Source organism: Vipera ursinii (assembly GCF_947247035.1).
Source record: "Vipera ursinii genome assembly, chromosome: 8".
NCBI lineage: Eukaryota > Metazoa > Chordata > Lepidosauria > Squamata > Viperidae > Vipera > Vipera ursinii.
Window position 1 is genome coordinate 25,277,116 of NC_139519.1, and position 14,074 is coordinate 25,291,189.

The following is a 14,074-nucleotide window of genomic DNA, read 5'->3' on the forward strand; positions in this document are numbered from 1 at the left end:
CTTCCTCCTCCACCACCGTCACCAAAACAGAGCCAAAGAAAAGGCAACCATTTTGCAGTGAGGTTGATTTTAATTCTAAAACAAAGGAGGGGGGTTGGGCCAAGTGAAAGCAATTCTCCAAGGAAGGAGGGTGTTCTGCACTTTTGAACTGAACACGTGTCAGAGGCAGGCCTTGAGCGCCTGTCACACCGCCCTCTCGAGATGGCAACGGAGCTGAAAGGAGGTTCTTCCGTTCAGCAGGAAGACTGCCCTGGGTTCTGGAGGTTTTCCTAAAGTATCGGGACGCAGGATCAACTAACAGATTGGTCACTTTCCCCATTTTCCACCAGTTTTCTTTTCTTTTCGTCCGTTTTCCTTTTAAAGATGTTATTTCTGTAGAACTGCAGCTCTTTGATGCTCTCCCGGATGTCGTCCAGGGCTCTAAAAAAAGTAATTCGGGAAAGTCAAATATTTTACTGATAAAGAAACAGTCATGCTTTTATATTATTTTATGATGTGGTTAGCAAACTGCCTAGTTACTTAGGTGATATAAGCAGTGTAGAAATTTGACAAATAAATAAGGAACACAAACGCAAGTTTGGCACTCTCAATAGGGAGAGGAAGTTCTATTGAAATCCATCTTTCTGTACGATGAATGCCTGAGAATGGAAAGAATTCCGAGGCAGCAAAAAGATTCACCACAAATTCAAAGCTCTTCCTGTCGTGCCGCTCGCCCTGCATTCACACAGGCAAGTAACGATCAAAAAAATTAAGGTTGGAAAAACTGGCCCATTTCCACCAATTCCAGCTGCAGGCAACATGCCTTCTTCTAACTGGATTACATCTCAAAGCCTTTTGATCTGTTTTCCAAGCTGAGCCCTCCGCTCCAATATCTAGGGACCGTACCACCCGGGGAACTGGGGGGATGATGGGGGCCCGTTTCATTCTCCACGTTATTCCCAGAGATGCAGATCGGGGGGGCTCAGAGGAGACCCCAACTCAGATTGCATAGTACTGGAGCAGCTTTTCCTTCCATGGCGGCAGAAGGGCCACGAGACCTGCCCATACCAACTCAAAATTCTGGGAAATCGGAATCCTGAAGAAGGGAATGGGATGGGGGTAACATGACCCAGCTTTCTCCCAGCCTGTGGAGGTGTTAAACCTGGTGCTCCTGTCATTTGGAATTCTGGAAATTGAAACCCCAACATCTCTGAAGGCCTTTGCTGAAGGAGGGGACCATCCCTGGTTGCAGACCGCGGAGCCCTTCCTTAGATGCGGAGGTTGCCCGCAAGGTAACTGTGCCAGCTGCCCTTAAGCTCTCCGCGTAAATCATGCTGGGCAGAAGAAGCAGGAATGAAATGCTAAGAGAGTTTAGGAGCAGACACCCCCCCCCCCGAGAGCATCACCTATGAGAAGCAGACTTCCTGGGAGCAATCTCGTAGTCCTCAGGATACCAGCGCCTGGATGAGAAGAAGGGACAATTTTCTCCCTGCTGAGAAACCCAAAGGAGCTCCCCACGCAGAAGCCACCCCAACGGAGGGCCGGCAGACGCTCGGAAGAGCCGAGGCCACGAGATTCAAGAGCCGGCAATTCAGCTTTACCGAAAAGAGTTTGTGGTCTGTAAACACTTTTTCTAAAAACTTCCGCTCCTCAAAAAGGCCATGACAAACAATAAATACAGGTAATCCTTGACTTACAACAGCTCAGTTAGTGACCAAAGTTACAACGGCACTCCATTTTCCACACTTACGGCCGTTGTAGCAGGCATCCCCATGGCCACGTGAGCGTATGGAGGAGGGCTGCAGGGTCCTGGGGGCCACGTGACCGCCTCTTGCGAGCGCCTGGCAAGCCCAGTACGGGGGGGGGGGAGCCGGATTCACTCAACAGCCGTGTTATTAACTTAACGACTGCAGTGATTTTCTTAACAAGTATGACGAGAAAGGTCATAAAGTGGGGCAAAATTCACTTAACAACTGTCTTGTTTAGCAACAGAAATTTTGGGCTCAATTGTGGTGATATGTCAAGGACTATATATACATTTTCAGCAAAGTGGAAACTATAAAGTTTTCAAAATCTCCACCTAACTCTAGGGCAGGAGAACCGTGACGTGTTGCCTAAAATGCCAGGTATTTCCCTGAAGGGAGCTCTCTGCCTCGCTGTGCTACCCTCTCCAACCTCCGCTCCTATTAGGCGAGTCTCCCCACTCCACCCTCCGATCTCCCCACCAACTGGATCCCCCAGCTGGGAAGTCAGGTGGGCGCCATATTGAAGAAGTCCAGCGCTGGGCGCTCATTAACCTGCAGAGTTCCTTCAAGGTGCTGACATCGATGATCCGGTAATGGAGATGCTTCATGAACTGCGGCATGTGTTTGTCCAGAAACTTCTTGTCAGCATGAACAGAGTTTCCTACAGGAGAGGCAAAAGCACCACGTCAAACCAAGATGCTCGGCCGTGAGACAGAGAAAAAGGCAAAGGCCAACATTTCATCTCTGTCTTATCAGAGTCAAATCTGGATTGAAGCCGAACGTCCATTAAATGGAGGGCTGTCCTGAACAGCAAAGCAACAAGCTACAGCTAATCCAGTTAATCTTGCTGCCCTCTTTCCCCTCCACAGCTCCCAGCCTGGCCACCCCATTGGCCTGGCTCCCCCCACCCCCAGCTGCCAGGGCCAGCTCCATGCCACTCTCTTGCAGGGACCTTCTCCGTTAACATTGAAGTCCATTAAGCCAACCGCTGCGGTGCTTCTCAACTTCTCCAACCTTAAGCGGTGTGAACTTCAACTCCCAGAATTCCTCCAAACAACCTGCATCCTAAAAACTGCCAAGCTTGGGGCACCCCGCTTTAAAAGAATGAAAGAGGTAAAGCTCACTGCTCCAACCTGCGAGAGGGCAGAGTCCTGGTGGAGTCTGTTGTCGGATGAAAGACAGAAACTCATACTCTGCTTGGCGCAGGGAGATTGTGCTCTCTTTCACCGCCTTGGTAAGACCGGACTGTGAGAAAAGAGAAGTGAAAAGAAAAGTGAAGCTGCTTGTGCATCAAGAGTCACTCAGATCCAACCACCACATGCTTCAAGGGACCCATTTCTGAGGGAGCAGCAAGGCGAGGGCTGAGTAGGTTTGGGGGAGGAGTTTTGGAATAAGGGCACCTCTAAGATGCCAGAGATGCAACTGTCCCCTTGTTGATATTCCTGAACAAAGGGCCCATTTTTGCCTCTGGAGTTCCCATGACACCTGGCCAAAACAAGGGATCCTCTCCAATCATTCAGGGCAGGTCCCTGGCCCCATTGCTGGGGGGAGTTATCCCTTGGCAACACAAATGTCAATGGCCTATAGTTCCTCTAACAAAGAATGGGAGGATCTGGAAAAAGATTTTAATTCAAATATCAGGTTCCAGGAGGAATGGGCGACCTCTGTGTCTCCAAGCTTTGGTTTTGCTGGCTGCAGCTTTGCTGCCAACATCAGGGCGATTCTGGCTTGCCCACCTCTGTGCTACAAAACCACTGAACTGGCCCCCAAGGAAAAGGGTCCCTTCCTTCGGTGGGGGGCAGAAGGGAACCCTAGGAAGGAGGCAGAAGGGTGAAGCTGAGAAGATGAAACTGTTTTTCTTGCTTGGGCACAAAATTCTAAGAAATTGGAGGCTTTACCTTCCCATGATGCTCTTTGCACCAGTCTGACATGCTGTCAAGCAACTCATCGGGCTGGTTAATGATTAGGTTAGGACCCTATCAATGAAGAGAGGACAATGAATGAATGAATGGAATGGAAAGTTATGTCTTTTAGTCTCATAGTCAATCTGTCCATCTCTGCGCATTCCAATAACTTCTTTATTACCTCTTCTTCTGACGGTATTTGTTCATTTTTCCAGCATTGTGCATAGCTTATTCTTGCTGCAGTTACAATATGTAAAACCAAGTATATATTTTGCTTGTTAGTCTTTTCTGGTACTATAACTAATAAAAAAATTCAGGATTAAATGCTACATGTTCTCCTAATATTTTTTCTATCCAAGCAGAATATTATCAAAGCTGGAATTTATTTTATACATGGTTAGAAGAGAGAAACAAAGAGTAGGATCTGACTATGTATCAGCATGTTATGAACCCAGTTCGCATGTTGTTTGAAAAACTAACATATGTATGTAGAGATTAAAAAATAACAATAAAAAATTTAAAAGAAAAGAAAAGAAAATTTATATGGCCACCCAACTGACCATCAGTGACTCTGGACAGCTCACAAGGATCAAATGCCTAATACAAAAACAATAAAACACAATAACCCCCACACCTCCCTGGAGACAACAATCCATAAGGCAAAGAAGGTCAGATCAGACCACTGCCATACTGGGACTGCAAGGCCAGAGGCGAAAAATGGGTGGGGACCTCCTGTAATGGACCCCAGTCTCAGGGCATCGACCACCCCGTACTTGTGGATGTCCCTGACGTGCCTGGCTGATTTCAGGGCAAACAGCCTCTGAACCCAAAAGAATTCTTCTTATGTTCAGGCACAGTGTTCACTCTCAGCAACGTCAGCCTCCCTCACATCTAACAAAAAGGAACATGACTCTTTCCCACAGAGAAACCAGGCCAAGCACACCAATTCTTATTTGAATTTTTAGGAATCCTGTATTCTCTGAGCGCCAGCTGTCAGCAAGCAGAAGCTTGTTCTAGAACTTGTGAGGCTCAGAGTAGGTTCTCTCTCATCATCTCTAGCAGCTTTCTCCACTAGAGAGGAGCAGATCAGGTCCTGCACCCATCCAAAAATCTCATGCTAATTAGAAGAAGCCACCTCTTCAAATTTTCTCCCCCCATTTGTTTAATCTACTGCTTTTATCTAGAGGTGTGGGCCATCCTTCACAAAAGTAAAAGAGGATATAATCAAACATATTACAAAGAAAAACAGGAACAGAAGAGGGAAAAGAAGAAACTTTAAAACATAGCAATCAGAAGCCCAGCCACTTTTCACTGAAAGTTTCACAATTCCTTTTGTAAACAATAAATCTGTCTTGTCAAGAGAAGTAATAGGCAGCACTTCATTGAGTGAGCATGCAGATTTATGCTGCAGTGGGATTCACGTCTGCTGTAAGCCAGCCGTTTATTGTGCCTTGCCCAGTTCACAGCAGCCGTTCCCCAGGCTGGAAACATCTGGACATTTCAGGCAGAGAAAGAGGATTTCATCATCCAGAGGCCTGCAGAGAACTCAGCGCCAAGACATTCCCACCAGGGTCCATCAGTCAGGAGAATGTGAAAACCTTTAACTAACAGTCAGGATAGCCAGAAGGACTTACTTCGGCCAGGATGTTCAGCCCTGAATCTGTGACGAGGCAAGCCATCTCCAGGATCTGGTCCTTCTCAATGTCGAGGCCGGTCATCTGTGGTTCCAAGAAGCAAAGCCAGTGGGTGCCGGGTAGCAGAAGATTGTGGGAATTAGGCTTAGCCTTCAGTACTGATGGGGGATGGGGGGAGGCTTTCAGAGCGGGCGGGGGGGCTGTTGTCAGGAGAAAGGGGGAGAAATTCACCCCCACCCATGCAAGAGGAGAAGGCAACGGGGTGACACTGGCTATGGAGAACCTCCAAGGGCCACCAATGGAGGGGTCCCCACACCTTCTCCCCTTGCTGAGATGATGCTTTTTGCAGCTGGGCTGGGCACCAGGAGGGCTGGGAGCTCCTAGCCTGGTCAAGCCAGACCCCTTGACTGACTGGCCCTGCTCTGCCTTGGGGGCGCCTTTCCCAGGAGGGTTAAGACCCCCAATGTGGCCCTGAAGTCTCCCCAAAGGCCCTGTGGGTTCTGGCACCGAAGCCCAAACTCCAAACCCCCTCCCTCCATCAAATGGGGAGCACCGAAGGGGGGGTCCTTCTGGCCCTTCATTTTACAGCATGCAGACCCCAGGAATGCACCCCCCCATTGGCTTCTGCCTGCCTGGTATGAAGGGGGGGAGTTGAGCCACCCCCTCTTCAGCAGAGGGCCCAGGGAGGAGACGCACCCCCAGATCCAAGGCCCCCCCAAACTGGGGAGATGCTGGGTGCCGTTTTAGAGGGGGGGCAGGGCAGCCCCCCACCCCACGGGAGACCCCCCCTCTCTGCTCTCCCCGGCCCCTCACCTCCAGGTCCACCCAGACGATCCTCTGGCCCATCAGGGCGGCCGCCTCGGCCATGGCTCGCCTCCCGCCGCGCCCCGGGCCGCCGCCGCAGAGCCGCAGCCAGCCGCGCGCGCTTCCGCCGACGCCACGCATGCCCGCCGGTCGACGGAGACTACGGCTCCCGGCAGGCCGCGCGTCACCCCGCCCCGCCGGCTGCCGCAATGGCTGCCGGGAGGCGGAGTCCTGAGACGGGCCCCGAGACCGGGCGCTCCCGCCGCGCCTAGCATGCTGGGAAGCGTAGTCCTCCCCCAAACCCAAGGCGGAAGCCTGCGCGTTGGAGGCCGGGGCTGCCCCCCCACCCCGGCTGGGAGAGGAAATCCAGCAGCGCCCCCCCCGGGCTGCGTGCCTTTGCCCTCCCTCTGCGGCTGACCGGCTTTCAAACAAACCAAACCACCAGCGCCCGCCCTTCAACCGCCGCTGCGACGCTCTGGGCGAGGAGAGGGGGGGGGCGGAGGCGGCGGGACGGAGCGGGGGCCGCCCTTTGGCGAGCTCTGCGGACCCCGGCCCCTCCAAGCACAGCAAACAGCCCAGCTGCCAAAAGCCCCCCCCCCCCGAGGCCGCCTCCTTCCAAGCAGCCCCAGCCGGTCGTTAGCAATCTCAATAGGTTCATTTTCTGGAGTATGAATTAAAATTTAAATTACCCTGCGGGAAGGAAAAAACGGCAGTAAGAGAAGATAAAGTGATGTACGACTGAAGAGAAAGGACAAAGGGACGTTTAATATTCACCCCAAACAAGATCTGGGCATCCAGAATCTATAGCCCCTCTTGGGGAGGGGCAGATCAATTCTGCCAGATCCTCTCTAGGAATTTAGATTTTAGGGGGAACAGGGAGATTAAGCTATTCAAACCATGCAGGCATTTGCAGACAGGTGCACGTAGCTGACTCCGTATGAGATGCAAATACATTTGGAAAACTGAAAAGAAACACTAGTTATGATTGTAGACCTTGCGAAATTTTGTTTGCACACACAGAACGGTTTTACAAGAAAAGAATTTATTTTTTGCCATTATATACATAAGCCTAAGGAAGGGCACGTTTAATACTCTCAAAGATATTTGTTGGAAAAATTTTAGAAATGAATTTTAGGGGCTTTATAAAATTACGGCATCCTCAAAAACATGGTCATTGAAATACTAATAGAAAATAGATTTTATACGTGAGCAATGTTGTCAACATTAACAAAAATCAACCCCTTCAGACATGCAGTAGAACCAAGGCTTAAAAACTTTCTTCTCAAAACAAAAAGGGAAAAGAGCAAAGCAGCAAAAAACACTAGTTACGTTTCTTCGGGAATTCTGTTTGCAGGAAAAATAATGGTGCTCTTGAGACTGTAGAAGGGGGAAAGAGATTAGGACGAACCAGGTTCCAACTGCTGCTTCTCCTCCTCCAAAAGGACATGGCTCCAAGTGAACCGTATTCCAATTGCAAACGCAGGCTGAGCCCTAATTTCACTCAAAGTAGCAAGATGGTGCCCGGAAACACAAACCCTTAATTACCACTCTAATGTAAAAGGAAGCACTGGAGATGAACACTGAAGCCAAGTGAAAGCTAGGCCTGCTAGTTTCTTACAATTAAAAGTGCCCCTCGTCTAAAACACTTTTTCCAAAATGCCACATCAAGATTTTTCAGAATACAAAGAACTACAGTTGCATGCAGTGATGGCATTTTAGACGCAAAAGCCAAGAAAGGGGTGGGAAGCGTAAACACTGTAGCCCACCCGGGGGAACTGAAAAGCAAGATTTTACTCTCCAGTTACTATTCTGAGCTCCTCGGGAACTAGTCACTTTATGATGAAATGTTTACTTATAAGCTTGTAATGGGTGCATATTCTCATCAATACTTACCCCTTTCTCATTTCATTGGATATTGGTTTTCTAATTTTACCTAAATTAGAAATTTCTAATTTTTAAAGTGTTTTACAAAAAAAAACTTTGAATTTTTCCACGTGGTACTGGGCAGAGGCATGCAATAATTTCCTGAGAAGCGGTAATCACTTAATGATACTGCAGGCTCTCCTTAGTATAAAAACCATGAGATCAGATCAACTAAAAAGGAGCCTGTCGATATAAACTTCCTTCATTAGCGATTATTCTCTAGCAAATTTGCTCTATTTGTAGATCTCACAAGGCAAAACACTTAATACAACAAATACTCAATTAACTTCATTCCTGTAGCAAAACACTGTTATCCAAATTATCAACGGTCACCAAACTTTCTCCTTCCCGGCCCTTTTCCGAGCAACACCAGAACCACCTCAGGGGCTCTTGTATAAAAATACCAACACTGGTTTTAAAATAAAACCAAAGCAGCGGAACTTTTTTCCTTATAAAATAAACACAATGTCTTCTTTTCTTTACCTGTTTAAAAGCGTGGCACTTTTTTCTTCTTCCTTCTTTTGCCTAAACCCTGAGGGGAAGTTAATACAATTCAAAAATTCTTTTCTCTCAAAATACATACTGCAGATGATACGTACAAAACTTTTTCTTTTTAAAAAGGTAACTTGTGGAGTTACCGTCTACAAGCTTTCCATAAAGGGAAGAAGCTTTAAAAAGGGAAAGAACAGTCAAGAAAAAATGTTCGTAAAATCCGTTCTGAATACTTGCTAGTGACGGGCAGGGTGCCATTTGCCATCTCGGTAACGCCGGCTGCCGTAATTCAGCTCCAGCCTCCATAGTTCCTGTCATCGTGGTAATGCTCTTCCCGGTTTCCCTGGAAAGCGTAATTGGAGCTGCAGTCCACAATCCGCCTCTGCTCCTGGCTGTGGTGCCTGTGGCCAGACTGGTACGGGTGGGAACTCACTCTGCCCTTGTGGGGAGGCTCAGAGCGCCAGTGCGCTGGGGAGGCCGAGGACCGGGGAAAGGAGTAACCCTGCTGGCCTCCATGCAAAGACTCAGAAAGCGAAGAACTGTGTCTTCCGCCGTACGATGGGAACTGCTGCCAAGCCGAAGTCATCTGGACAGGGAGGCAAGAGGCTTGGGTCACCAGCAATCTTCAGCAAGAGGGGTGAGGAGGGCCCTGCTGCCAAGAATAATTCCCACGGCAGGGGTAGCCTCTGCTGAACCCCAGTGTCCACCCCACCCCCTCCTGCCAGCTGAGAATGGCAGGAAGGCTTCTCAGCCCTCAACTGCAGCCCTGTTGAAAGAGCAGAGGTGGAAGAATTCTCCACCAAGCAATGGAGAGCAGAGGAAAACGTCCCTTCTGTTTTGAGCCTCCCAGAGTTCTAGAGCAGGGCTCTCCAAACTTGGCCACTTTAAGACTTGCGGACTTCAACTCCATGCTGGCTGAGGAACTCTGGGAGTTGAAGTCCGCAAGTCTTAAAGTGGCCAAGTTTGGAGAGCCCTACTCTAGAGGGAACCAACAAGGAGAATGCCTGAGGAAGACAAAGCACTGTGACGAGACAATATGGTCCATCAATGCACACATTTTTTACTTGGCTCCCATATAAATGTGTACAAGGCCTTCCCCTGGAGCCATTCATAAAATCTTTAGGGTGGGGGAAGCTATCGTGCAGGGAAGGAAGTAATCCATAGCATGTGGGGGAAAAGGGCTTAGAAAAGCTGGTTGACTAATGAATTGTCAAGTTTGATGTTACTTGAGATAACTACAGCACAAAATAAACATGGCTGATGTTGCAGGAATTCTGCGTGTAAGAAAAGACCGCTGCCCCGAGTGGAAAATACAGGCTCACACCCCATATGTGAACCCTCAAGAGATCTGTGCTGTTCTCTTCCAAATCGCACAGGGGAGGAACACTCACCATGGCCTTTGTTTGATGGTTATCTAGAGGTGAGAAGGATCTCTGAGCAGCTGACATGTTCTCGCTGTTCCTCTCGAATCTGTTAGATTGAAACCAGAAATTAGCTGTACTAATCTTAATAAAATTCGCATTCATTTTTTTTCCAAGCAAGGAACCACATTACATATTCGTAAACTAACCACATATGGCACCTTTTTAAAGAAAATTATAATTGACCAGTTTTATAACCGACATATTTGTCAAATGCCTCAGAAGGAAACCTAATTATTTCAAATAATGGATCATAATTCAGTATTCTGAAAAGTATTCAGAACATTTAGATATCGTTTTAATTATTTTGAAATATTTTTAAACATGCAGCTGTTATTTCTTCTCCAGTTTAGTGCGATTATTTCATGAATTTCATTTTCCACCCTGACTACATTGTGCAAATTATGCCAATTTAAAAGCCAGCAGAGAGAGTCCTCACCTGTTGCTGTACGCTGCTGCTAGATGCTGTGGACTTGAGGGGTTTCCGTTTGCAAATCCATGTGGGGCACAAGGTGAAGTGACCTCTTGAGATGCATGACTGCTCCCTGAAAGACATTTTGGGAGAAAAACTAAAGCAAGACTCCAGAGGGAGACAAACTGTGAGATGCCAGCAGCCAGAAACCAAGATGGAGCAATTAATTGGCTCTGAGGTATCACACCAGAGTACTACTACAGCACACAAACAGATTTCCAAAACAAATGCTGCAACCTTCTGAAATACCCAGTAGGTGATAATGCAATCACAATGCAACACTAAAGACACCAAAGCTCAAGTTAATTGCAGTCCCATTTCGGCTGAAAAGGAGACATCCTGAGCTGAAAAAGAACTAAGAACATTCTTTCAAACAAATACATCAGCCCCATTCTGCAAAAGTTAATTTCACATTTTTGTTTAAAGCTGAAGTGAGATTTAAAATGTATTGACACACTGCAACCAAGACTCCAGAATTCATTTCAGCAATGGGGCAGAATTGGGAATAAATTTATTTAAAGTAGAATGGTTTGTGGTAACAGCAGATTGTATTTCACAACTGAACAACTCAAAATGCATGCAGCATTCAAGGAAACAGAAGTATTATTTGTGGCACAATGGTTTTAGGTTCTTTATAATATTTAGATGCATCATGTATTTAAATATAAAATTAACTAAAATTTAGAAGATCCCAGCAGATGGTTCTCCAACACTGACAAACCATCCTCTTCTCAAAAGAATTAGTTCATGTTAATACATAGACAGTACAATGCCACTATTATCATATCTTCTACTTAAATGTTTGGCAACTGTTTAATCTAGCATGCTTACATACAGCAATTTGATCAAATAGTTTACACACTAGAGCTCTAAGGGAAATGATAAAATCCTTCTATTTTGCCAAGATTATCTAGGCTGCTTGAAACATTTTATGGATACCTGATCGGAACTGAATTTTGAGTGGTCTCCCAAAAAGTTTGATCCCATTAAGCAGACTCATGCCATAGGGAACAGATTCTTCATGTTTGAAATTCACAAATGCAAACTGTTTTGGTTTCCCATCCCTGTCCTTCGGGATCTTTACTTTAATGACTGGGCCTGCCTGCAAACCAAGAAACAAAACAAAATGTTAAATAAAAAAATAGACCATCTCCTTCCTGGCATGTATGTCGCTTAACACACCCATGTTTCAAATAAATCTTTGAAGAGGGGAAAACCCTCTGCCAATCAAATAGAGGATCAATTGTTATGGTGGTTTTGCAAACATTTCCTCAACATTAAATGCTCTTATGTTTAGATTTTAAAAGCATTCTATCCTGAAAACGAGAAAGACGTCTTTCACACACACACACACACACACACACACACACACACACAAATGGATGGAAAGAAGTTGCAACAGTTAAGTGCCAGACTCAAGTGAGAAGGGAACTATCATCAACAAAAAAGTCCCATCAGAATGATACTACAGCTAATGTTATGGGCAAAAACTGTCCAAGTTTCTTGTGCACTGAAGAACACACCAACCCAGCATGGGTAACAACACACCCTCAAAGAAAGCAGCAGAAATCCTCTTTCCTTGTATTCCAGGGGAAATCAAGCCTTTTACTCAGGGGTGTCCAGGGCTGGCTGGGGATTCCTGGGAGCTGAAGTCCACAGATATTAAAGTTGGGGAGCCCAGATTTCACCGATTTCAAGTTCTGACCTGATTCCCAATTAAAAAAAAAGAGCACTGGCGCATGCAGTGCATCCACTGGGCTTGGCCACTCACTGCTCCTCCCAGGACATGCAAGGGGGCTCAGGGGAGGGCGGAGTGGGCACCCTTGGCAGCAGGAAGGCTCTTGAGGCTCTCCGTCTCCTCCTCCTGGGGGCCAAGAAAGCAGGGTCGTGGGGGGGGGGGTGTCAGGGCTAATGGGCAGCAGCCAGACCTGCAGCCTTTCCTTTCTGCCTCTTCCTCAGCTCATCCGAGTCCTGAGTGAGGAAGCCCAAGAACCACCAGGAGAGGGTGGTCAGTTTTCCCCCAGAGGTGCCTGGCCTTTCTCCAGACCTTGGGGGGGGGGGGCGAGGGGGGCTCCCAGTCTGATTATTGTTATTAAATTTATATGCCACCCAACTCACCGATTAACCAACTCTCGGCAACAGATACATTTTAAAATCATTTTTATTATTATTATTATTATTATTATTATTATTATTACTATTATTACTATAATAATAATAACAATAATAATAACAACAATAATAATAATAATAACAACAACAACAACAACAATAATAACAATAACCTGGAAGGCGCAGGAAAGGGAAGGAAGGAGAGGGCTATCATCCGAGGCGGAAGGGGGGGGGGTTCTCCAGAGAAAGACCCCCTACTCCCCTTCCTTCCCACCAGGAGCCCTCGCGGCATTTGGCTCCCCCCTCCCCACGCAGAGCTGCGACTTCGAAGCCCCTCACCCCAGCCGGGCTGGAGACCCCCGCCTGGACCCCCGGGAGGCCCTCAGCGGCCTTTGGGGCCAGGGGGGCGCGTAGGGGGGGGGCGACGGACGGGGGCAATTCTTAAAGCACTCCCTCCCCCCCACCAGCCTTGGCAACCAGGAGGGCGGCCTCTCTTCCGGCCAGCCAGCCTGCCTACCTCACAGGGGTGTTGGCGGGCGCGGCCTCCGACGAAGCGCCCCCTCCCCGCGCGGCGAGAAGGCAGAGGAGAGACCCTCCCCGGCCTCCGCGCTCCCTCCCCTACCTGGTGGAAGAGCTCGAAGACCAGCTCCTCGGTCACGCGGGGGTCGAGGTTGCCCACGAAGAGCGTCCGGTCCGCCTCCGCCGCTCCCATCGCCTCAACGCGCCGGCGGCTGCGGGGCGCATGCGCGTTAAGAAGAGCGGAACCTCGCCATCTCTCGCGGCCTCTCGGCTCCCCTCCCGGAACGGTCGTCTGCGCAGGCGCAGGGCAACGGCGAGCGACGAGAGTCAAAAGGGTTAGGCGATTTGCGTGCGTGTCTCCGGCCTCTCTGCGGGAGTCCCGAGGGGGTTTGAGAAGCGAGCGAGAAAGGAGGATTTTGCACGAAAAGCGGCCCCGCCTGAAATTTATTGATTGGTTTATTATTGATTTATTTAGCGTATTGCATATCACAAATGGACCAGCAATAGGTAACATTTCGCCTAGATCAGTAAAACACAACCAAATATAAATGATAAAAACATCTGTATTCAAATACCAGTCTATATAGGCTGTCATCTTTTAGCAACGCCCTGACAGCTCCGTCTTCTTAGAAGCAACTTTACAAGCCTCATCCGGTTTGGTCCAAAGGTGCTTTTCCAAGAGGCAAACAGACTTGGTTTTTTTTCTTGGAAAACGTTTTGCTTCTTATCCAAGAAGCTTCTTCAGTTCTGACTGAGAATCTGCATAGGCATCCAGCTTGGTGTTGCCTTGTAGCCTGTGGTGGGAGGGAGAAGCCTCCGTCCTCTTGGGTGCGGAGACCCAGATGGAGTCAGTTGGAGCCGAGCCTCGGCCAGCCGAAGGTGCCCGGGCAGCCGCATCCCGCCACGACTGAAGGCTGCCGAGAAAAACAAAGCGAAGGATTAAGACAATGGCAGAAAAACATAACTAACATAAATCTTGAGGTTGCAGTTTTGTCTTTGAGAAATAGAAAATTGAAACTAAGTTTTTAAAAGCTCTTTCTTAGAAAATTCAGTTTTTAATTCTTAACCT

At 47.9% G+C, this 14,074-nt stretch overlaps 2 protein-coding genes across 2 annotated transcripts; both read right to left on the reverse strand.

Moving 5' to 3' along the window:
* Window positions 1-49: 49 nt before the first annotated feature.
* REXO2 (RNA exonuclease 2) lies at window positions 50-6,306 on the reverse strand. Its single transcript, XM_083368563.1, has 7 exons — window positions 6,076-6,306; window positions 5,263-5,346; window positions 3,623-3,700; window positions 2,858-2,969; window positions 2,277-2,385; window positions 1,386-1,439; window positions 50-420 (listed from the first exon to the last, which is right to left on the reverse strand). The coding sequence occupies exons 1-7, from the start codon at window positions 6,205-6,207 to the stop codon at window positions 291-293; spliced, it is 699 nt and encodes a 232-aa protein (XP_083224689.1). The 5' UTR covers window positions 6,208-6,306; the 3' UTR covers window positions 50-290.
* A 783-nt stretch (window positions 6,307-7,089) lies between these two features.
* On the reverse strand, window positions 7,090-13,259 carry RBM7 (RNA binding motif protein 7). The gene is given in 6 exon segments (XM_083368163.1): window positions 7,090-8,773; window positions 8,776-9,067; window positions 9,873-9,951; window positions 10,342-10,447; window positions 11,314-11,476; window positions 13,109-13,259. Coding segments are annotated over 6 exon segments (786 nt in total). The 5' UTR covers window positions 13,199-13,259; the 3' UTR covers window positions 7,090-8,717.
* Window positions 13,260-14,074: the final 815 nt, after the last annotated feature.

Excerpts from the sequence above, each read along its gene's own strand:
- REXO2 (XM_083368563.1), bottom strand. The coding sequence starts at position 6,207 with ATGCGTGGCGTCGGCGGAAGCGCGCGCGGCTGGCTGCGGCTCTGCGGC. Across the intron at positions 2,970-3,622 it reads GCAAAGAGCATCATGGGAAG|TCCGGTCTTACCAAGGCGGT; the intron begins GTAAAGCCTCCA and ends CTTTTCTCACAG. Across the intron at positions 2,386-2,857 it reads AGGACTCTGCCCTCTCGCAG|GAAACTCTGTTCATGCTGAC; the intron begins GTTGGAGCAGTG and ends CCTCTCCTGTAG.